A 22,955-nucleotide genomic window follows, 5' to 3' on the forward strand; every position below is an offset into this window, starting at 1 on the left:
ACAGCATAGAGCCCAGGCTAACACATTTTACATTCCAGTAACCAGCCTGTCCAGGGGCACCGTGTATTTCAGAATGAGAAAGCTGTGGCTCAGAGCATGAGTGTTCGTCCCATAAGTCCCCAGTCATATTCTGACCATGACATTCTTCCTTAGGGGTTACTGCAGCCACTCTCAGAAACCACCCAGCTAGCCACTTAAGCTTCCTTTAGGATCGTTCTGTTTCTATCATATTGCCACTGATTTCAGATGTCCGGCTATGGAACACACACAGTGAGATACTTAGAGACGTGTACTCTTGTGTGAGGTCGTGTGAGCATTGGTGTACATGTGGACGGGCACTCCTGTGGAGGTCAGAGGACCTTTGGTGCCAGTCCTTCATCTCATCTTGAGATGGTCTTTTATTTCCAGGTATGCCAAGCTCACTGGCCCTCCAGCTTTTGGGTTCCTCTGTCCCCACATCCCATTCACCACAGGAACATTGAATTAAGACACGTGCTACTGTGCTACTATGTAAATTCTGGGATTTGAACTCACGCTTGTGCCACAGTGCTTCTTACGTACTGAGCCATTTCCCCAGCATCAGTCCCAGCTCCTGTTTTGTTTTTTTTACAATTGCTGACTTTCTCCATATCCAACTTAGCCTAGTCACTTCTGGTGACTTACATGCGACGGAAACCCCCGAGAAAAACTCTTCATGAATGCCTAACATCCGGTGTTTTTTCGTTAAGTAATATAAACAGAAAATTTAAACTTCATGCTTTAGTCAGTTACAGTTATACGGCAACTCTGTCCCTCACTGCATTGTCTTTCTTTAGCCAGTTATACGGCAACACTCTGTCCCTCACTGCATTGTCTTTCTTTTTTTGTTTTTTTGAGATAGGGTTTGTGTGGCCCTGCTGTCCTGGAACTCACTGTGCAGACCACCTGCCTGCCTCTGCCTCCTAAGTGCTGGGATTAAAGGCCTGGGCCATCATGTCTGGCTCCTCCTATATTTCTTATGTAGAGGGTACATTAAGCGTAATACACTTTAAAAGGCTAAACAGCATGTTAGAACTAGTACATAATTGGGGGCTGGAGAGACGGCTCAGTGGTTAAAAGCACTGACTGCTCTTCTAGAGGTCCTGAGCTCAATTCCCAGCAACCACATGGTGGCTCACAACCATCTGTAATGGGATCTGATGCCCTCTTCTGATATGCAGGCGCATGACTGTGTGTGTCACACACACACACACACACACACACACACACACACACACACACACACACACCCCTTTTTTTAACAAAGTGCATAATCAGTGAGTTTCATCCCTGGGACCTACATGGTGGGAGCAGAGAACTGACTCCCAAGTTGTCCTCTGAGCTCCATACCCATGCAGTAAATAAAATTACAAGAGATATTCTGTGACCCAAAGGCAGGCTTGGTTTGCTCTTCTTTTCAAAAGACTACAAAGGAGGGGGGGGTGACTTAATCTTACTCTAGTTAACACCGTCTAACAGGAACTGCTAACAATGAAACCAAGAAAAATAAACACAAACAGGAACAAATGACCTTTTATTTCATACGATGATACAAAGGCAATTGTGTGTAGCAACAGTCTGACAGCCAGTCCAAATTCTTGGGAGGAAGTAAATTCATAGTAAATGTCATGACGGCTGGTCAGAGAGAAGGTCAGAGGAGGCGAGAGCCAAGACAGAGATGGCTACAGCTAATAAATAACGTAGGCGCAGCCCGACCTCAGGGTGCCAACCTGAGGCTCGCTAGCTGGGTGACCTCTGCTTCTGCTTAAGCAGGACCCACAGCAGCCATGGGGATTCTCAAAGGGCATGTGGCACAGTTCTACTGGGTATTCAGGGAAGGAACATCCTCTCAGGTAACTGAGACATCTGAAGGCGCTGTAACCTGGGCTCATTACTGTCTTGCAGCTGGCCCCTGGGACATTTGGAATGGCATCCTCTTAAAGAAAACATACTTGAAAGCCAGGTATAGTGGCTCACACCTTTAATCCCAGCACTCGGGAGACAGAGGCAGGTAGATCTCTGTGAGTTCTAGACCAGCGTGATCTACAGAGTTCTAGGACAGCCAAGACAACAGAGCCCCCCATCTCCTCTGTCTTAAAAAAAAAGAAAAAGAAAAAAGGCACACTTGCCGCATCCCCTAACCTTGATTTTGAGGTTTTAACAGGATCTTTTTCCTTTTTTCCTTTCTTTCTTTCTCTGTCTTTTGGAGATTGAGCGGGGCTGTGTAACCCAGGCTAGCCTTGACTTAGTGATCTTTTGATCCTCCTTCCTCAGCCTCTGAGTGCTTAGATTATAAGTGTCTTCTACTACGCCAGCCTTAGCATTTTCTTTTAACCTGGAGAAAATGTTTTCTCAGAAAACTCTGTTCCAAACACAATGTCACTGTGGGGTCAGATCCTTTCTTGGCCCCGCCTCTACCTAGATCTGCTCACGGAGGCCTCCAGCCCGGCCTGCACTTGTGGGTCTCGTAAAGGACACTTCTCCAAGACTTACATTTATAACAGGGTCAGACCACACACTGTCGCTAATTAAAACTGCTTATTGGCCTTCGATATCCATATGGAAACTCTGCATAAAAATTAGTTTAATTTTTATGTTTTATGTAAGAATATCGAACCAAACATCAAAGCCATCAGAGGCTCAGTAGCATGATTTACCTATCTTTTGGAATAAAGAGATTTTTTTTAAAGTTTATGACTTTTAATCCAAGGACAAAGGTTTCCAAATTCAATGTCTGGAGCTGTCTTTGTTAGTCAGAGCTTAAGGGTGCAGGTTTCTCAGGATAAAAGCATGATGTAGGTAACAGAGAAGAGATGGATTGAACTTCAAGCATGATGTGGGTTGTCTCTTGTTGCTAAAATCAAGCAGGATTAGCTCAGCAGCTTGGTAGATAGACCTCAGTACAGGCTACAGAAAAGCTTCAAGAATTCAGATATACAGATGAACCCAATGAAAAAAACAACCCTTTCTCAGTATTCTAAAGCATTATATAAATCTTTAAAATTCCTATCACTCACATTTTAAGAAATAAATTTATACTTTGGTAAGGCACTCCTGGAATACAGTTTAGAAACAGTTACATTTTGAGCTAGGGTAAGCCATCCCTTTGTGGGAGGGATGGTGAGTGCCCTGCCCACTCAGTCTCTCAGGTCTCCATGACCGTGGGGGTTCACCTTCACCAGGAAGGGCTCTGCACTAACTGTACTGCCCACATTGAGTGGAGAATTCAAAAGTAGTTGCTCTTTTTCTCCTGAAGCTGCTTCATTTGAACAGAGAGCAGTAACTTGGATCAGCTCCGCCTACAAAGGCAGCAGATGGAAGACTTCACGGACTTCATCCTCTGACTGCTCACGGGCCGGGCCGTACTTAATGCCGAATCGGATGCTTGCTAGCAACCTGACAGCTTTTACCTCTAAACAAGAATTTGGATTCCACCATTCTTATTGCTAAGTAAAACAAACACCAATGTTTACAAAATAGTAATTACCACTTAGGAGGCTTTCGTAGAAAGGGGTTGGGTGGGGTTCCACTCTTTTCTACATGATGAGAGAAAATGAGGGGAGCAGGGCTGAGGGGAAGTCATCCGGCTTCACCATATAGAAGAGGGCACTGAGCCTGTCGGGGGAGGGGGGACTTAAACACGGGCTTCAGGAGTGTGAACTGAGGCTGCTGGACCAGGTCTTTGCTTCCGAGGAGTAATGGAGGTTCCTAGAAAGACAGCTGTGGAGTGTTGCCTGTTTTTATTCCTCGGGTGGCAAGTGACCCGTTACTTCCCATAGAACTTTTTGTTGAGAAGGAAGATCAGGAGGTTGACATTCACTTTAGCTCTATCAAACAACTTCATGACCGCAACCCCTTCATACTGTAGCTGCAGCAAGTCCTGTTTAAAGACAAAACACAACAATTTAACCATCAAATCTGGAACGAGAGAAGGAAGGAGGGAAAGGTCTCCATGAGGGGAGGGTCCAGGAGAGGTGAGGCAGGCCTCACGTGCCAGATGTAAAATGGGGAGGTGAGACACAAGTTCTCAGTGCAGAGGTTCATACCACATGGCCACCTGGGTCCGCACAGCCACCCTGGATGCTGAAGCAACAGGGAGTTCTGGCTGAGGGAACCCTCAAGCTAACTTGGTCTTAGGCTATCATTTAGTTTATAGTAAAATATTCTAAACATATGAAGGAAAATTAAGAGTTATGTTCAGTTAAAATACGTTGAAGCCTTAGTTCAAAAGTTACAATGGCATTTTCTCATTGTTTCAGCTGTAGGTAGGTTAGAGGTTTTAATACACATGTATTAAAGACATTTCAATTCATGAAATATGCCAATGGCTGAAAATGAGAAAGGTCTGTAGTGTCTCCGTACCTACTAGATACCCCCGCCCACCCCCAACCCCTTTCGGCCCTTTTGGCACAGGCTGGCCGAATACTGCTGTCTCCATGGTGGGTGGACAGGTATGGCTGCCATGCTCGGTTTCTACAGTGCTGGATCAAAACCAGGGTTCTGTGCATGCCGAACAAGTGTTTACCAACAGAGAACGACATCTGCAGCTCTACAATCTACTGGGGTCTTTTGTTTGAGGAGACTGAACCCAGGGTCTCTTGGGAACGGAATACACAGTCTCTACAGACAGCCATAGCCCTGCCAGACTCCAGCTTCAACTCTGCATGAGAAAGGTGCAAGCAAACAGGAGGAGCACAGTCATGGTTGCCCAGCCTGTGCGTGGCATTGTGCAGGCACCTTCCCCTCTATATTGCCAGGTCATTACAAAAACTATATGAAGCATGATCAATCTAAACTTTATAAAGATGAGCTGCTGAGGCTCAGGGTGTTGGGTGGCGCGGCCGTCAGGAGGAAAGAGCTGGCTCTGGGGTGATGGGGTCTGACAGGCTGTTTTCTAACACTCTCTGCTGTCCTGACAGCATATGGCAGCACTGTCATTCCTACCACTAAACTTTTGAGAGTGATGACGAGAGAGGGTATGAAGGGACTGCAGTGTCACAAGGATGGGGACCATGGTGTGTCCTCTCTGCCTAGCCTAACCCTAAGCCCATGCACCGACGAGTCAGACAATGTGCTGACTCTGGTTGCCTTAGCAGACTGGCTGGCCTGCAGGCACAGTGAGACCAGTGGGATAAGGGGCTGTGTGTAGCAGTGCTTAGTTACAATGGATGAAGAAAACCTTTCCCGTTTACTAATTAATATGCACTGAGAGACTACTGGTTACCAACAAGGAGATAAAGATGACTAAGACATACTGCTTTAGGAGTTCCCAGTTTTGGGGGTGGCAGGGAAATGAGTCAGCTCACACTGTCAACAGAGGATGTCTCTCAGGGCTGCTGAGTCAAAGGGAAGGGCCACCGCTGTGGCTGCAGGCAGGCAACAACAGTGCCGGTGCTCACTGTTTGATGGCGGTAGAAGGCAGAGAGGAGGAGAGGGAGGGAGGCCAATTACACAAGGGCAGAGCATCCTGAGCAGGAGCTGGAACGCTTACTCGCAGAGAGGCACTAGCCTGCTTTGCTAGACCACAGCAGTGGAAGCAGGGCATGGTGGGACTTGGAAGAGTAGCTGGGCAGCAGAGCATGTGTGAGACCCTAAGTTTGATTCTCAGCATTGCAAAAAATAAGCCAGCTAGGCTGGAGAGATGGCTCAGTGGTTAGGAGCACCGGCTGCTCTTCCAGAGGTCCTGAGTTCAGTTCCCAGCAACCACATGGTGGCTCACGACCATCTGAATGGGATCCAGTGCCTTCCTCTGGTGTGCCTGAAGACAGCTACAGTGTACTCACATACATAAAAATAAATGAATCTTAAGAAAAAGAAAGAAACCAACCAATAGAAACCACAAGAGGCCTACTATGTGGTGCACACATAGCTGGGTCTGGGCACTGCTTATGAATCCTCTCAATTTTCTGCTTGTTTCTGGTCTTGGATTTTGAAGATCATCTTCACTATACAGGCTGGCCTGGAAGTCCAGGCTGGCCTCACACTGAATCTTCTTGCCTCTGTTTCCAGAGTGCTGGATTACTGGTTTGTGTCACCATCCCTACTTGGTACAATTTTTTAATGTGCAAAACTAGATGTTTAGGCAGTTAGGCATGGTAGCACATATCTATAATCCCAGCATTTGCGAGAAACAGGAGAATCAAGAGTTTAAGGCCAGCCTCAAATATATAGTGGATTTGAGAAAAGCTTGGGCTGTATAAGATTTCCTCCCACTCCCCAAAATTAGACATTTGGGGTTGGAAATAGAGCTCAGTGGGAAACAGCTTCCCTAGCAAGCACAAGTCCTTAGGGTTGGGCCTAAGCACCAGGAAAAAAAGTTAAGACACTTAGAAATAGAAACTGTTATGTTATAAAATTGTTAGAATTAATTTCGAATTTAAGATGTGACTCAGACTCAGATAGAGGCAATGCACTCACGCGATTCTCAGTAGTATTCCTAACCAAAGTATCCACATCAGACACAAATGAGAAGAAAAACAGAGGTCAAGGACTGCACAGCGTGGAGTCTCACACTGCTAACACTTACAGTCAGGCCCTTCCTTCACGCCAGGGCACCAGCTCAGTCCAGGGCACACTAGTGAAGCTTTGGGTGTACTCTGAAGCACTTTAGACCACACCCACTCCCCAAACCCTTGGCTTCTCCCATCAACTCGGAGCTGAGCTCTTTGAATACACAGATTTCCCCAAAGGGCCTTCTCTTATCTCTTTCTCCTACCTCACTCAAGAGCTTCAGGCCCAGGGCTGTGCACACCCACCTGATAATGCAGCATGAAAGTCTCCATCTGAACGCCCATGAACTTGGCCTTCACTTCAAAGTCTCCAACTTCTTCTGTTGGACCAATTTCGAAGATAACATTTTTAAATCTGTTGAAACACAACACCATATGTGTGAGCTTTGAGTGTTTAGGTACTAAGACTCTGAGATTGGGGGAGGGAGGTATCAGGGGTGCCTGGAAGAAGGTCTGGGACCTAAGTTCTCCTGGAGAGGTGGCACCATTGGCAGAACATCCTGCCGTGTCGTCTGCTTTGACACCTGGAGAGAGAAATGGTCACCTCTCCCTGAAGCACTTGCAATTTGTTCTAAGACGGCCTATGGGAATGTCACAAAAGCCTGAAATGGTGAGACAAGATGGCTCTTCCTCCCTGAAGCAGTGGTCAAAAGTTAGTGAGAAAAAGGAGCAGGGTATGGGGGCGCACACCTTTAACCCCAACACTCGGGTGGCAGAGGAAAACAGATCCCAGCTTGGTCTACAGAGAGGGCTCCAGGATACCCAGGGCTACACAGAGAAACCCAGTCTTGGGGTGGGGGTAGGGAACAAAGGGAGGAGGGTGCTTGAGGATTGGGAAAGTCCACACTGCCCTAGGCAGGAAGCTGCACAGCACCAGTAATAAGTACGGTTGTGCTGCTCCCCAGGAGAACAAGGCGAATCACCCACATTTCCAGAGCTCCGTGGAGCTCTACAGAGTGGGGAATCAGCAAGGGTGCACAAGACAGCTCCAAGGGGATAATGGGGCGCTCACAGAATCCGTGCTCAGAAATGGGCTGGTTTCATTTTACCTGCTTGGGGCGTCTCCTTTCTAAGGATAACTGCCTTGTGCAGTAGTCAGTGTGGATGCCCTAGGTAAGGTTTCTAGATTCTACGCCCATAGCAGGAAGTGAGAAAGAGGAGACCAAACCGAGGGGCACAGGAATAGCAGTGGGAAGTAATGACAGACAGAGAGGATGAATCCAGGTCAGAGACGGGGGACTGCCAAGTGCCAGAACAACCACACAACCAACACCTACAGCAAATCAGAAACACGAAAGTCCCAAGCTGAAAAACTGACCAGAGGGAAAAAACAGAAGATGAGTCATACCGAAATCACACCAAAACCAAACCTGCCACAAACACAAGCCCTCAATCAGAAATCTAAGAAACAAACTTTAAAGAGATACTTTTAATTAATTTAAAAAAGGAAGAAAAAGAAATGTGTGTGTGTATGTGTGTGTGTGTGTGTGCGCGCGCGCACATACACACGTGTATGTTGAGTCTGCGTGTGTGAACATGTTTTTATGTGGAAGCCAGAAAAGGGCATCAGATCCCTGGAGCTGGAGTTACAGATGATTGTCTGGCTTGGGTGCTGGGAATTGAACTTGGGTGCTCATAACCACTCCAGCCCTACCACTCCCCATCTCTCCAGCCCTTATGGAGGTATTTTATACAATCATGGCTGGCAGGGAGGAGTAGCATGTGCCCTTTCCCACATCCACAAGCCCTGCTGGAACTATGGCAACAATGTATCAGCACCATTCGCAACCACTGTGGTGGACAGCACTGCAGAGCCCCTACAGCCAATGTGAGTTACCACATGGTCCTCCACCTGACTTCCGGCACACACAGGAAGAGAGTAGGCACTCAGGGAGAGGTCTGCACCTGTTTGGTGCAGCATTGCTCACAATAGCTTAGAGCCAGAAACAGCGCCTGCCCATCAATGCATGAATGGCTGAACAAAATGTGGCACATACAGACAATAGAATATTATTCAGCCTTAAAAATGAAGGAAATCCTGTCATGTGGTTAGATCTCTAGCACATTATGTTAAGTGAATGCCCAAGCCAGTCACGGAAGATAAAAAGTGCACGGTGTCACGTGAGGTAACTAATGCAATCAAATGCAAGACCCATAAAGAGTGTGGTGGCTTCTGGAGGCTGGAGGGAGGGAGAGATGGAGTGAATCTTGCAAGATGAGAACCTTCTAGTGAACTGGCCCATGATGTGCATATACTAATTATACCCTTGAAAAAGGGTTACAGTGTGCACTGTGACATGTATTTTTGTAGTAGTTTTTAAAAATCACTCCTGGATCAGAAATTCAACCTTAGGTATCTATTATGTTAAAAAGCAATCATGGGGGCTGGGGATTTAGCTCAGTGGTAGAGTGCTTACCTAGGAAGCGCAAGGCCCTGGGTTCGGTCCCCAGCTCCGAAAAAAAGAACCAAAAAAAAAAAAAAAAAAAAAAAAAAGCAATCATGGCCCAGAGGGGTAGTGTATACCTGTAATCCTAGCACAGACAAGGCTCGGGAGAGGATGGTGAGTTTAAGGTCAGCTTGGGCTACACAGTGAGGCCTCATCACCACCACCACAAAACAAAAGCTGAGCATGCTGCTGTGTGTGTAGTCCTAGCTTTGCAGAAGGCTGAGGAGGGAAGATGAACTGAGCCCATAAGCGGCAGAGCCAGGCACTATAGGAAATATGTAATCATATGATCTCACTCTGTAGACCAGGCTGACCTCAAACTCAGAGATCTGCCTGCTTCTGCTGGGAGTGTTGGATTAAAGGTACGCGCCGCGCCGCCTGGCCATGCAAATGTCTCATGATAGAGTGTATCAATACAAGTTGGATACATGACATCAAAGACAACAATATCCTCATTTCTGTTTAGCAAGTGAGGTAGATCACTTGTACACAGTGGGCAGACACATGACCTTCTCTGAATATCAGCACAGAGGGAAGCTTACTACCTCTAGTAGTTTCTCTCTAGCTTTGGCACGCTGGTGCCTCTCTCATGCTTCACCCTGCTTTCTAAGGTTAATTAGACACATGTATTTCAGAATTAGAAGTGCTAAGTACCTTCTGAATCAAAGGAAGGGAGAGTCAGCAGCCCCAGCTCAATACATGCTTTCTAACAAAGTAGGCCGGGGCCGGCAGGGGACACTGGGCCAGTGTCCTGAACTGGCCTGACCCAGCATTCTGACCCAGGGGTAACGCCAACTGTGCTTCCAAGAAAGGATGCAGGCGATCCCAATGTGGAACACAGCAAAATGTTTTTGTGGGTATGTGTGGTGGTTTCAATGAGAAGAAAATGGCTCTCATATAAGCCTGAATGTTTGGGCCCCGGTTAGTGAAACTGTTTGGGAAGGATTAGGAGGTGTGCCTTGTTGGAGGAGGTTTGCCGCTGACTTTGAGATTTCAAAAGCCGATGCCAGGCCCAGTCTACTCACTCTCTGCTGGTTACTTGTGGATCAGATGTGAGCTTTCGGCTACTGCTCTGGCTCCATGCCTGCCTACTACCCACTGCCAAACTCCCTGTCCTGGCAATCATGGACTAACCCTCGGAGACTAATGTTTTCTCTTATAAGCTGCCATGATCTCTGTGTTTTGTCACAGCAATGGAACAGTAACTAGGACAGCATGTGGTCAGATAAAGCAAACAAGAGAATGGGTTCCTGGGGCATGCACACACACTAGTGTCAACGTGCCTGGGGCAAGTGGTCCATAAACAAGGAAAAGACATTCATTCTCAGGTGGCAAACTCTTAGGGAATAAAGGTACCGGTACCTGTCCTCAAGCCTGGCAACACCCCTGGGACCCATATGGTAGAAAGGGATAACCAACTCCTGCAAGCTGACACCCGACTCCATCGATATATCACGGTGTACACATGTACACACATATAAAATAAATACAACTTTTAAAAAAACATTCTCAGCTAGGCAGTGGTGGCACATACCTTTAATCTCAGCACTCTGGAGGCAGAGGCATGCAGATCTCTGTGAGTTTAAGGCCAGCCTGGTCTATGTAGTGAGTTCTAGGACATCCAGGGCTACACAGAGAAACCCTGTCTCAACAACCCCTCCTCCCCATCAAAAAAACCCTGTAATCTCTTTTATTACCAGGTTAAAGAACTTTGTAAAATGTCTCTCTGAACATTAAAAAAAACATATTTATGTATAAATGTATAAAATATATAAAAGAGCCACTTAGAAAGAGAAATAAGAACGAGATAACGATGTGATGAATTCGAAACTAAAAACCAGCTTCTAAAACAAAGTCAGAACGGAAATGAGAGGACATGGCCCCGCAGGTGAGGTGCCCACTGTCCAAGCACCAGGACCTCAGTTCAGAATCCCAACATTCATGTAACAGGCAGAGCCCAGGGGCTTGCTAGACGGCCAGTCTAGGAGAACAGATGAGCTCCAGGTTCAGGAAAGGCTGTGCCCCAAAATAATGTGGTGTGTGAAGAGGAACAGCATACCCAACACTGGCCATTGGGCTCTATGTTCACACTCACACACACACTCACACACACACACACACACACACACACACACACACACACACACACTCACACACGGACATACGGACACCAGGACATGCATGTGTATACACCCACATTCTCTATCCCACATACGCAGATAAATTACATAACATAAAAAAACCAGGCACTCACTGGTTTGCTTGAAGGTCCTCAATTTCCAGAAGCACTCCCTTCTCATGCAGTCTTGCTGCTGTGTACTTCAGAGAAATCTTTTTGCTTTTTTTGCCTTTCATTTCCCTAGGTTTTTTGGAGACCCTGTGAAAGGTAAAAACCACATTATGACAGTGTCTTTAAGTAATTAACTACTACAAGCCTTAGGACTCATGGGAGTGAGGCCAGAAACACACACCAAAGCACTCACGGCACACCAATTCTAAAACAGCAGACTGTTTTAGGACTGGCCCTAGCAACCTCCACAAAACTGGGTGACGTCATTAGTTTGCTTCCTCCTTTATTTTAAATCATAGTGGAGAACAAGGCTACCAACTTAAGAGTGTGTCTGTGCTTCCATTTTTGGAACCAAACCCCTAACAATCCCATGTGAGGGGCCAGGGAGCAGGCTCAGAGGGTAAAAGCACTTGCTACACAAGCTGAACGATCCAAGTTTGATCCCCAGAACCCATGTCAAAAGCTGGACATCTCACGCTTGCACAGTGAGATGGGGGTAGGACAGGCAGACTGCCGAGGAGACCTGTTGGCCAGCTAGTGTGGAGTACACAGAGCAGAGACCTCCACGAGATAGAAGGAGAGCTCTGCTTCCCAAAAGTGGTTCTCTGACCACTGCACAAGGGCTGTGATTCAAGCATATACATAACATATTCGTGCACACAAACACAGATGCATGTTATAAACAAAAATTAATACTGGTAAGTAGAGTCACGAGGATCAGGTGCTCACAGCCAGCCTTGGCTACCTGGCGATTTCTCTCTCCAACACTTAAATAAAATAAGAGAAAAGAAAAGAAATGAAGTGGAAAAAAAAGTAATTTTTTTTTTAGATTTCCCCCCCAAAAAAGTAATTTTTAAGGCCAGGCCATGATAGCACACACTTTTGATCCTGAAGTTTGGGAGGCAGAGGCAGGTCAATGTCTGTGTTTGAGGCTAGCTTGTTCTATAAGATAAGCTCCAGGACAGCCAAGGCTACACAGAGAAACCCTGCCTTGCAAAAAACAAACAAACAAACAAACAAACTGAAGACGACTACAGTAAGTTTTAAGTCACTGTAACTCAAAAAATAGACAATTTTAAAAAGATGTATCCATCCTCACATATATAAAATACAAATAAAGTGTCACCACGAAACAGTGGAAAAGTCCCTGTGAATCCTCAGTCTTTGCATACACAGGCAGAAGCAAAGCACAGGGGCGATAGCGGATGGGAAGTCAAGGGAACAGACACAGAGGTGGATGGGCTATCAGGGAAATTAAAGGCGGACATGAAGGAAAGTAACCATGGGAAGAAGACAGGCGAATGCTGTCCAGGGCCCAGGCCTCCGCAGGGTGTCAGGGAAGTGGGCAGGAGTGTGAGTGGGGGCAGTCCTTAGGAAAGACAACTGAAGACTGCACATGACAGGCACTCCCAACTTCTGACCCATCCGTCTACGTCACTTCCAGAATTTACTTTCAGGAAATGCCTACACTGGCAGAGCAGCACATGTTTAAGAAGCTGGTATAGACATTTTTAGTAAGAATTTTAGATTTGTTATTTTATGTGTGTAAGTGCTCTGTCGGCATGTATGTGTGCACCAGATGCATGTGTGGTGCCTGCGCAGGCATCAGATTCCCTGGGGCTTCAGTGACAGACAGCTCTGAGCCTCCAGTGGGTGCTGAGAATTGAACCCGGGTCGTCTGGAAAAGCAGCCGGTGCTTTTAACCACGGTGCCATCTCTCCAACTTCAACCATCGGTTTTGCTTTTTAGTTTGGTTTTTAAAGATTAAGCAAACGTTCCTCAATGGGTCGCTGATTAACAGAACATCTTATCTAGCTGTCTCATGAAACAGTATTCAGCCATTCAAAGTGAAGACCTACTATATCTGTCTAGAAGACCTAAAAAAAACGTCAGCTGGGGCAAGGAGGACAGCTAGATCTTGGTTTCTAAATGAAGTCAGGGTGGCCTGGTGAAATCACCATTCTAGACCTGAGCAGAGCAAACTACAAATTAAACCTGACATATGTGTCAGAAAGCCAGAGAGCACAGAAGACAGACAGAACACTCTAAAGGGTACAGGAGTCTGCACTCGGCCTCTCCAGCAGTCCCGTCTCTCCGGGAGGACGAGCATGCTTGAGCTAGAGTGGAGGGGTGCAGCACGCTCAATTTAAACTCTGGTGACTCTGTGGAAAGGGCTCATGGGCTCTTCAACCGTTCTGAGTTTTGAAATTTCTAAGCAGAAAAGGCTGGGTGTCTGCAATTTCTTCCGTGTAAGGCTGGCGGGCTCAGGTTTGTGACCAGCCCAGGATCCTGCCCACAGGCATCAGGGAGCCTGAGGTCTATAAAATCTTTCCGAGGTTGGTCAGTTTGGAGACAGGCTTGCTACATGCTGGAACTTCAGGTGTGCACCATCATGCTCAGGGGGAGATTTGGAAGTCAAGTTAGACGTCCCCCTTCCACCATTCACTAACACCTAGACGGAACTAACACTTGAGAACAAGAGCTTAGCAATGAACATCTCCAAGCTCCTCCCATCTCCCCACGTCCTCACAACAACAAACGGAGCCAGGCATTATGCACACATCCTAAGCAAAATCAAGAAGTAATGCAGCAGGTGGGTCCTGGGTGCTGTAGTTCAGTGGCAGCCAGGTGCAGCAGTGACCAACACCTTTAATCCCAGCACCTGGGAAGCAGGGGCGGGCAGATATCTGAGTTCGAGCCCAGCCTGGACTACAGAGTGAGTTCCCAACCAATCGGGAGACAGTGAGATCCTATCTCAAAAAAGAAAAAAAGAAAGAAAAGAAAAATTCAACCTCAAGTCATCAATATGACTTAGCCAGTAAAGCACTTCCCTAGTGAGCCTGGAGACCTGAGTTCAGTTCCTGGGAGCCATGGCAGACAGAGGGAAAAACTCTTGAATTGTCCTTTGACACCCACACACACACCCTCCCTTCCCTCCCCATATTAGCAACAGGAAATTTAATAAAAATCAAAACACTTCTCTTGTCATGCTAGAAGCTGTTTCTTCTTCTCTCCACCCCGCTGGTTCCCGCCCTGGAACGACTGAAAACGAAGACTCACTTGCCCTTGCTGGCCAAGTTATCCAAGCAGGTCTTGATGTAGCTCTTGTAGTAATCCACCTGCTCTCCGTAAAAGGTGGCCTTCGAGTTCAGCGCCGAGTAGGTCTGCTGCAGCTTTACCAGCTCAGCCTTCCTCCTCTGCCTGTATCGCCGCTGATTCCGGATATCCTGAGGCACAACCAAGACAATCAGGGAAAAGATGACAGGCGGCCTGTGCCTCCTGAACCACCATGGTCCATGACCACTACAGCGCGTCTGCGCTGAGCTCAAACCTGCCAGCCGACCTTACCAGGCGGCGGCCTGCGCTCGAAACCTAAAAGAAACTCCAATCTCATCGGCCTATATCCACTAGCAACGGGGAAGCATGTGCCCTGATTTTTGTGTGCTTAGGTTTACTTGCAAAGCTGGTCTGGACACCTCATAAACACTGCCCTGAGAGGAGGTAAAAGAAAGAACCAAGTTCCTCAGTCACAGTAGAACCCTGAGCCCTGGCTTGGGGTGAGTCAAACAAATCGAGTTGATCATGCAACTACCAACTTTACATATCCCACAGCAATCATAACAAACGGTCTGGAGGATTCTTTAAGAGTGACGAGAAACTCAGACACCAGAAACTCTAGTGAATGAAGGCTGGCACCCCATTAACTTAGACCACATAAAAATATCCACCTCAGAAGTGAAGTCCTGCTGTGAGAGTCAGAGGCCGTACCTCAGCGCTCCCGAAGCATCTGTAAATAAGGCCAAGCGCCACTGCTCACTGTACCTTAGCAATGTCGTTGATGAGTTCCTGGTATCTGTTCTTTGGGTCCACCGTCCCAAGTTCCGTTAGCTTCTTTAGGCCAGTCTGGATCTTCTCTTTCTTCTCCTGGAGGCTGAGGTTGTTATCCTCCTTCATGGGCTTTGATTTTTTCATCTTGTCAGGGGTTTTGGCATCGCGGATAGCCCGTCTCTGCATGGCCCTCTGATGTTCAGCTTCCTGCAGATGGGGGGAAAATCAACACAATATGTGCTCATCAGTTCACACAGGAGCCCGAGACTTAGAGAGAGCGCATTTGCACTCGGATACAATTCTCAGACTGCTGCACACATTTCCTCCCTCTCCCGAGTGCCAGTCAGAGAACAGCACGAAGGGGAGATAGCTCATTCCATCTAGAACGCGCATCTGTGAATCCAGATGCCCAGCTTCCCTGACACTAGGTATAGTCAGGAGAGCAGATGCTGAGCTACAGAAGCCCCTGTCACTTTATTCTAAATGAGGCTCAATAGAACCACATAAATCAATGTAGAGCCGTGTCTAGTATGCCGTTGCGAGCTCCTCCCAAGAGGCCGCCTGAGCTGAGCAGGCTCTTGCTGCCCTCTGCTCCCAAGCAGCTACAAACACTGGAATAGCAACAAGCTCCCTTCCTCAGACTCAGCCATCTTTCCTAACCTCTCCCTTGCTTTTTAAAAACACAGACACACAGCTCCTCACTGTGTAGGCCCTGCTGGCCTGAAACTAGCTAGGTAGACCAGGTTGGCCTCCAACTCACAGAGATATTTGGTGGGATCAAAGGCATGCCTACCATACCCAGCAACTCCTGGCATTTTTATAATCAATACTGTGGTTAATTTCTAATGGCCCTATGATTTCAGGTAGATGTCTCATCCTTTTCCTAATTGGAATTTAAGTTTGGAACCACATCTTGCACCAAGGTACTTCATCTAATTACAACAGTAGGACACTCATTAAATTACCAGACGGACTGATTCTGCCCCAGATTAAATTCTCGTTCATCCTGTGTTCGTTCTCCCTCTCCTTCTCCCTTCCTATTCTTCTGTTTGAAGGGAAAGGGGTTTCATGCCCTGAGGGCACCATCTGGATTCAGAAGTCACCAACTTCCCAGACAAATGAGCCCTAACTACTACTGTCCCGAGGAGAGACCCCTGCTCACCCTAGGGTCTAAGCCCTTCTCTGTCCCACTGACCCCATCCCATGCACTTATCACCACAGAAAAGCTTCTCCTGTGTAGGACGAGTGTGAAACCTTCAATTGTACCTGTTCATTGGTGGCTGGGGTTTCTAGGATTTCAGTCAAGGTCTCTCCTGGCTGGAACCGGATGACATCCACAATTAAACGTTTTGTACTGTAACAAGACGGGAATGTGTTTCAACATGGCGGCATGCTCCACCTCCTTGTCACCGGATCTAAGCAGCAGCTGAAGCACCCTCGCACCACAGATGCCTCTCTACAGCACCCAGTGGAGTGCTGCACAAGGAGCAGGGAACCACAGCGGAGCAGGCGCAGGGCAGAATTACCAAGGTTCTAACTGTATAATACTAGCAAAAAAAGTCCAAGTACTGTGCAGGGCAATGCGGACTGTGGTGGGCAAGAGAGGCTAGGGTGGGCGGACGACCCAGCGTGGCCCAGCAAACAGGGTTTCAAACCACTCCCTTCTCCCTTTCAGTACTCACTTCAGTAAGATGGTCCGCGCATCCATCTCTGCGTTCTCATCACCAGGCACGTCAAACTTGTTGGTCAGTGTGAGAGACACTTCAGTCTTAGCCAGCGCCTCCTTGCTGGGGTCATTTGAATTACCACAGCTTTCTCCTGCAGTTTCGGGAGTGTGGAAAGAATCAATGCAATAAAAAGACACTTTGGAGGGAAAATAAAACAAATAAATATGACTCAGGCCCAATATGACTCTTGCTAAACCAACACATTGAGTGTGGCAAGCACAAGAGAAGTAAAAGAAGAGACACTGAATGGTTAAGGAAAAGGGTCCATAACACCGTAACTTCATAAATGTGGGGGAAACCATTTTTCTAGGTCACAGTGATGCACACCTCTCCCTCGGGAAGCTGAGACAGGTAGATCTCTGGGAGTCTAGTCAGCCTGGTCTTCTAGTGAGTTCTAGGCCAGAAAGGACTACAAAGTGAGACACCTCCATCCAGCTCTGACCCCCATCTCAAAAAGATTTCAACAATGTAACATCCAAATTCTCTCTCAAAATAGCCTTTCCTTTATAAAACATACACATTCAAAATTATATATGCTAATGTTTGTCTTTGTATTTCAAAGTATCTTTCACTGGACTCAGCTCCTCTCAGATGGGATCTATGCTGGTTTTGTTTCCCACAATGTATCTAGAATTTGGTACAGTGCAAAATCAGAGAGACAATGACATCCTCCTCTCAGCTTTTCAGTAGCTAATTAAGGACATTACCTATAAGGGACTCAATGGTGGGCACCTCTCCAAGGTCATCCAGCAGTTCATGGATGGGGTCGTTATGCTCTGGAGCAATGGCGTCCTGATGGTCCAACAGGAGCTGCAAAGAACCAGCGATTGATCACCCTCAGCCCTCTGTCCCCACCAGCAAGGCCAAGCAGGTATCTGCCCAAAAGACACCAACCAACAAAAGTGCCACAGCCAAAGGACTAACAAGCCAACCTAGTTAACTGTGAGGGACAGAGCAGCACACTGGACGTCACAGAACCCCGCACACTATAAAACCCCAGGAGACCCTGGCCTGGTCAAAAAAGATCCAAATGTTCCCATGTGTGAAGGCACAGGATACAGACTAAAATCACTGCACCTGACAAGCACAATACAACTGAGATTTGCTCAGTGCCTCAGGGACTTGCTTTGGTGAGCTATTTTGGTTTTTTTTCCAGTGCTGGTTTTTAACCTCTGCCAACAGGCAGCATCTTCTTAGTCAGAAAAAGCACCCAGAGCCACTATGCCATCATCTTCCTGCCACTCAACAAAGTCTCATGCATGCTACTGTCCCTGGTAATGTCTTCAGAGGGGACAGGATCTGAAATTCCATCAACATTTTACATACATCATTACACTTGTAATTCTTGATCTACATGTCTCCAGAGGGAGAAGGAAACTGTGCTTGAAAACTCTACACAAACAGGAAGCTTCCAAAGGAAAAATCCACAGCCACAGAGAGGAAGAAGCTGGTGTTCTAGGTCCTGTGAGAGGAGTAAGGTGAATGGCTGATATAAGAGAGCATTTCACCAAGCCACAAAGCTCACAACGGACTTTTAGAGTCCATCACAGGTTCTGGCAGACATCAGTGTCAGTGTGGCTAATACTGAGGCTGGCAGTGGCTTAGGAGTACCTTGCAGAGCAATAGATGTCTGAGTATAAAGTAGGACTGGGCTGTAGCTCAGAGGCAGAGCACTTACTGCACATTAGGCCCTGGATCCGAGTCCCAGCAACGCCAAAGAGCAGCAGAGCAAAGGAAAAGGAAAAACCAAGGCGTTGCGGTGTGAATTAAGATCACAGCAAAGTGAAATGCCTGGCCATCCATCAGAGAGGAAGCAGGTGCCAGGGACAGTCATTAAGGGCAGAGAGATGCAACTCAGTAATTAAGGGAAAGCACTTACAGTGTGGGTGTTGATGATCTCACCAATGGAAATGTAGATAACCGGCTTGGTGAGGGTGACTAGATCGGAATACTCATCCACATTAAACTTATCCTGTAGCTCTGGGACGTCGCAAGCGGCTTGGAAAAACCGTCTGAAAGTAAACACCAGCCAGTGCCATTGGAAGGGCAGCCAAGGGAAGGGCACACAGACAAACCAGCCAGGCCAATGGGATTCTAGAAAAGTGGCCACATGCTTGCTGCTCAATTCCTGCCTGGCAACCTGGGCAGCCGGTTCTCTTGCCAGTTCTAGTCCACCCACGACAATCACTCAAGTAAAACTTAAAATGGCTCTCACACACCTGTGCGCTTTACCTCTCAGGAACTGCTCCAGGCACTGCACTCAAAAGTAAGTGGTAATTTCTAAATGTCAAAAGCACTCTGCAATTCTTCTCTTGATTAGAGTGAGCATGGCTTAATGCATAGACACTCCTTATATATTAAATACTATTGCATATGAAAATCTTTATGATGCCTGCATCCATTTCTGGAGCCCTTGAGCCTTACACACACACACACACATACACACACACACACACACACACACACACACACACACTCTCTCTCTCTCTCTCTCTCTCTCTCTCTCTCTCTCTCTCTCACACACACACACACACACACACATCCTGCAACTCAGGAGCTGGAGAAGTGAGGGAAATGGTAAACCTTGCCTTTTCACTCAGATGAAAACATGCCCACGGACTCTTTGGAGTCATCCACGTTGTCCCTTACCTGAATTTCTGGTAGGACTGAGAGAGATATTCATTAATGATGCTTAGGTGAGCATTATCACCCAGAAACATCTTGTTGGAAGCCGCGTGCTGCAGCATCTTTGCAATGGAGCCCAGATTTCTACGCTGGTCTGTGGTGAGCTGGCCTCCTGCTGACAGGTCAATAATGTCGAAGGCATCAGGAGCAACGATGGCCGGGTTCATGTATCGGTAGTAAAGCAGGTTACCAATAATCTGAAATAGAAGCCTGGGCGTTAAAGACCAGACCACTGAGGACGCCATGTGGGACTTTGCTAGCAATGAAAATGAGAAAATGCAGTCCTATGAGGAAGGTCAACAAGAGACACACACCAACATGCATACATGCACATACACTTTCCTTTAAGACCTAAACCTCAAATGGATGTGTGTAGGGAGGATAAGGGGACTGAAACTGGTCCCAGAGACGAGTAGAGGAGTAGACTTAGAATATATAAGTAGCATTTAAGGTGTGTGACTCAACACGCCAGGACACCTTCTGTTCATGTTATAGCAGCAGCTCAGGCTGATGTCAAACACCTTTGTGGGTTTTGTAGGTGGGTTTTTAGGAAGCCATAGAGCACGGTGAAAGTAAGTCCTTAAGATGACCTAGTTAGCACAATGCCATCTGTCTAAACCCCACCATCCACATGCCACAGACTGCAAAGGCCACGTTCATGCCTCTGAAATGAGATTCACTCAACACACGTCTTCCACAGGAGAACGAAAGGACAATCATGGCATCTCCCCTAGAGTTCCAGAAAAAAATAAAATTAATTCACCTGGACAGAAAGTCTAGAATCGAGGCCTCACTGTAGGAAAGCACAGAACTAGGAGAGAGAAGAGAAAAGTGTTCAGATTTAAAAGGTAGTAAAAACACGAGTAGAAGGGAGTACAGCGGAGCAAGAAGAATTAGCAGAGCCTCAGCAGAGCCCTGTGCTTGCTGCTATTCACCTGGCCACCAGGAGAGGGCGCAATGCTCCAGAGAAAAGAGGACTCCGAACTTCCCACTGCCTACTAGACTTGGTACACTTGGGCCTTTAAAGATGAATAGAGACTGTCTGCTGAGAAGGACCACTGCCTCCTAGTTATGACTGCTTTGGAGGCTCACAGTGGAGAACTCAGGCCCGTTCTGCTGGTCTGTGGTCACTGGGGGCTGACACTGAAGGGAGGAACCCGCCATTTTCCGCTTCCTACCTTCAGCAGCTCGTCCTCGGCAGCATCCGGGAACTTCTCGTGCAAAGAGTCCTTCAGCACTTTGGCAATGAAGCGCATCCCGTAACTGGGGGACAGACAAAACAGAGTAAGGTCAGGCCGCAGGGGGCACCACCAACCAGGCATTATCTGGGGTCACAACTGCTGGCACTTACGGGATTTTGTCCACAGAGCTGACGATGGCTGAAAGGAACTTGTCTGTCACAGCCCTCATGTTCCTGATGGAGTTGTCTAACCTCGTCTTCACTTCTTCATGAGACAAGGCTTGCTCAGGGGTCACATCATAAGGCAGTTTGCTGAGAAAACAGAGACGATCCCCAGCAATGTTAGACAAACCCCCGGGAATAGTTAGGGGCAGGAACTTGTCTTTTGCAAATAGACCCAGAAAGCTTAGCTAACTTAGGCTCCTCTGCACAGGCTGGTAAAGCGAGGCTAGAATCTGAGTCTGGGTTCTCAGCTGTGAGCTGGATGCCGCATGTCATGTGTCACACGCCCTGATAAGCACTTAGCCACAAACAAATGGAAGCCATCGGATCTTCTCTTGAGTCTCACAGCAGGTAATCATAAACACCCTATATGGGCTAGAGGTTAGCTCAGTGATGTAGCGCTGGCCTGGTGTACCCATGACCCCAGGTTAACCACCAGCAATGAAGAAGAACAACGCTTCTGAGCAGTAGGCTGATCTGCAGATCACAGGAGGAGCCTCTACTCAGAATGGAGAAAGGAAGGAAGGCTCCCTCACAGCCAGACCACACAGAAACGTGGACAGAGAAAACCAGCTTCACAAAGTTATCCTCTGACCTCCACATGCTCCCTTTCCCCTAACACAGACACACACAGACACACAGACACACAGACACACACAGACACACAGACACACACAGACACACACACACGCACACACACACACATACACACAGACACACACACACGCACACACACAGACACAGACACAGACACACACACACACACACACACACACACTCAGACATACAGACATACAGACACACACATTTTAAGCAGAAAGACCACCCAGGCTCACTGTAAAAATAAAGATGGACAGACAGACACAGATGGGAGATGTGGGAAAGCAGTGTTTCAGCTTGACCCAGAGACAATGAGTATGAACAACGACGAAGGGGCAACAGTGCAGACCAGGAAGACCCACAGGCACTGAAGAGACAGCACAGCCAAGGACATGGCACCTTTCCACGTCAGGGGAGACAGACAGACACAGGAGCTGAGGCACTGGGCTAGTCAAACAAGGCTGGGGGTGCAGGCCAGACGACAGACTTGTCTGTCTAGCACACACAAGCCCTGGATTAAATCCTCAACAGCACATAAATCAGACTCTACAATTCATACTTGGGAGGCGGAGGCGAAGGATCTGAGTTCAAAGTCATCTTCAGGTACACAGGGTATTTAAGGCCAGACTGGAATACAGAAGGACTTGTCCAAAAGGAAAGAGAGGGAGGGACGCAGGGAGGGAGGAAGGAAGAGAGAGACAGACAGACAGACAGAGACAGACAGATTGGCATAGGAATGGCAGATGTGCTACAACATGGGCCTACATGTAACAAGAAGGAAATAAAGACAAGGAGCTGAAAGATAAAAAGAAATACAGGGAGGTTTCTGGTATTTTCAAGGTTAAAAAAGGAGCACTGATTTTCATAGATTATCCAAGTGCTCCCTAAATATAAAGTAGGTGACCTAGTAAGAGAGACAGGGAGATTTAGTATACAGAGGGGAGCAGAGGCAACCAGGGAGGCAGAGACTACAATCACAGGGCCACAAGCCAATCAGGGCCAAAGGCCACCAGAAATTGAAGAAGCCAAGGAACAGATGTTCCTTGCTGGCATCTTGATTGAGCCCCGTGATTGCTACTTCAAGGATTTTGATAAACTTCATCCGCTCCAGCTACCAGCGTGTGGCGAGTTGGGTATGGTCACCATGGTAAACTGAGATAAGCAGACAGGGGCATGACTGTCCTAGCATGCTGAATGAGATCCAGGACGGTATTTGTAATATATGATTAAGTACTGTGTGGGGAGGCTAAGGAGAAGGGAAAAGTGGGGACCTATGATGATTATATGTCAGGTGGCTTCACATACCTCACAGGTACTGGAATTAAAAAAGCATCAGGGGGCTGGGGATTTAGCTCAGTGGTAGAGCGTTTACCTAGGAAGCGCAAGGCCCTGGGTTTGGTCCCCAGCTCCGAAAAAAAGAACCAAAAAAAAAAAGCATCAGTTTCCATT

General features: G+C 47.3%; 1 protein-coding gene across 2 annotated transcripts in view; it reads right to left on the reverse strand.

Annotated features, from left to right (window-relative positions):
• Positions 1-2,699: 2,699 nt before the first annotated feature.
• Iqgap1 (IQ motif containing GTPase activating protein 1) overlaps positions 2,700-22,955 on the reverse strand; it is a 90,202-nt gene continuing 69,946 nt past the window's right edge. Inside the window, exons 27-38 of one of the 2 annotated variants that reach the window (NM_001108489.1) lie at positions 20,856-20,996; positions 20,683-20,767; positions 19,469-19,701; positions 18,699-18,831; positions 17,527-17,629; positions 16,775-16,910; positions 16,359-16,446; positions 15,087-15,299; positions 14,325-14,491; positions 11,229-11,351; positions 6,774-6,882; positions 2,700-3,898 (exon numbers count right to left, since the gene is read on the reverse strand). In NM_001108489.1, the coding sequence (NP_001101959.2) occupies positions 3,785-3,898; positions 6,774-6,882; positions 11,229-11,351; positions 14,325-14,491; positions 15,087-15,299; positions 16,359-16,446; positions 16,775-16,910; positions 17,527-17,629; positions 18,699-18,831; positions 19,469-19,701; positions 20,683-20,767; positions 20,856-20,996 (1,645 nt within the window). In that variant the 3' untranslated portion in view covers positions 2,700-3,784. Of the gene's footprint in view, positions 3,899-6,773; positions 6,883-11,228; positions 11,352-14,324; positions 14,492-15,086; positions 15,300-16,358; positions 16,447-16,774; positions 16,911-17,526; positions 17,630-18,698; positions 18,832-19,468; positions 19,702-20,267; positions 20,316-20,682; positions 20,768-20,855; positions 20,997-22,955 lie in introns of those variants that run through there. The other variant, XM_039082350.2, reaches the window with a different exon arrangement.

Source organism: Rattus norvegicus, chromosome 1 (genome assembly GCF_036323735.1).
Source record: "Rattus norvegicus strain BN/NHsdMcwi chromosome 1, GRCr8, whole genome shotgun sequence".
In the NCBI taxonomy this organism is placed as follows: domain Eukaryota; kingdom Metazoa; phylum Chordata; class Mammalia; order Rodentia; family Muridae; genus Rattus; species Rattus norvegicus.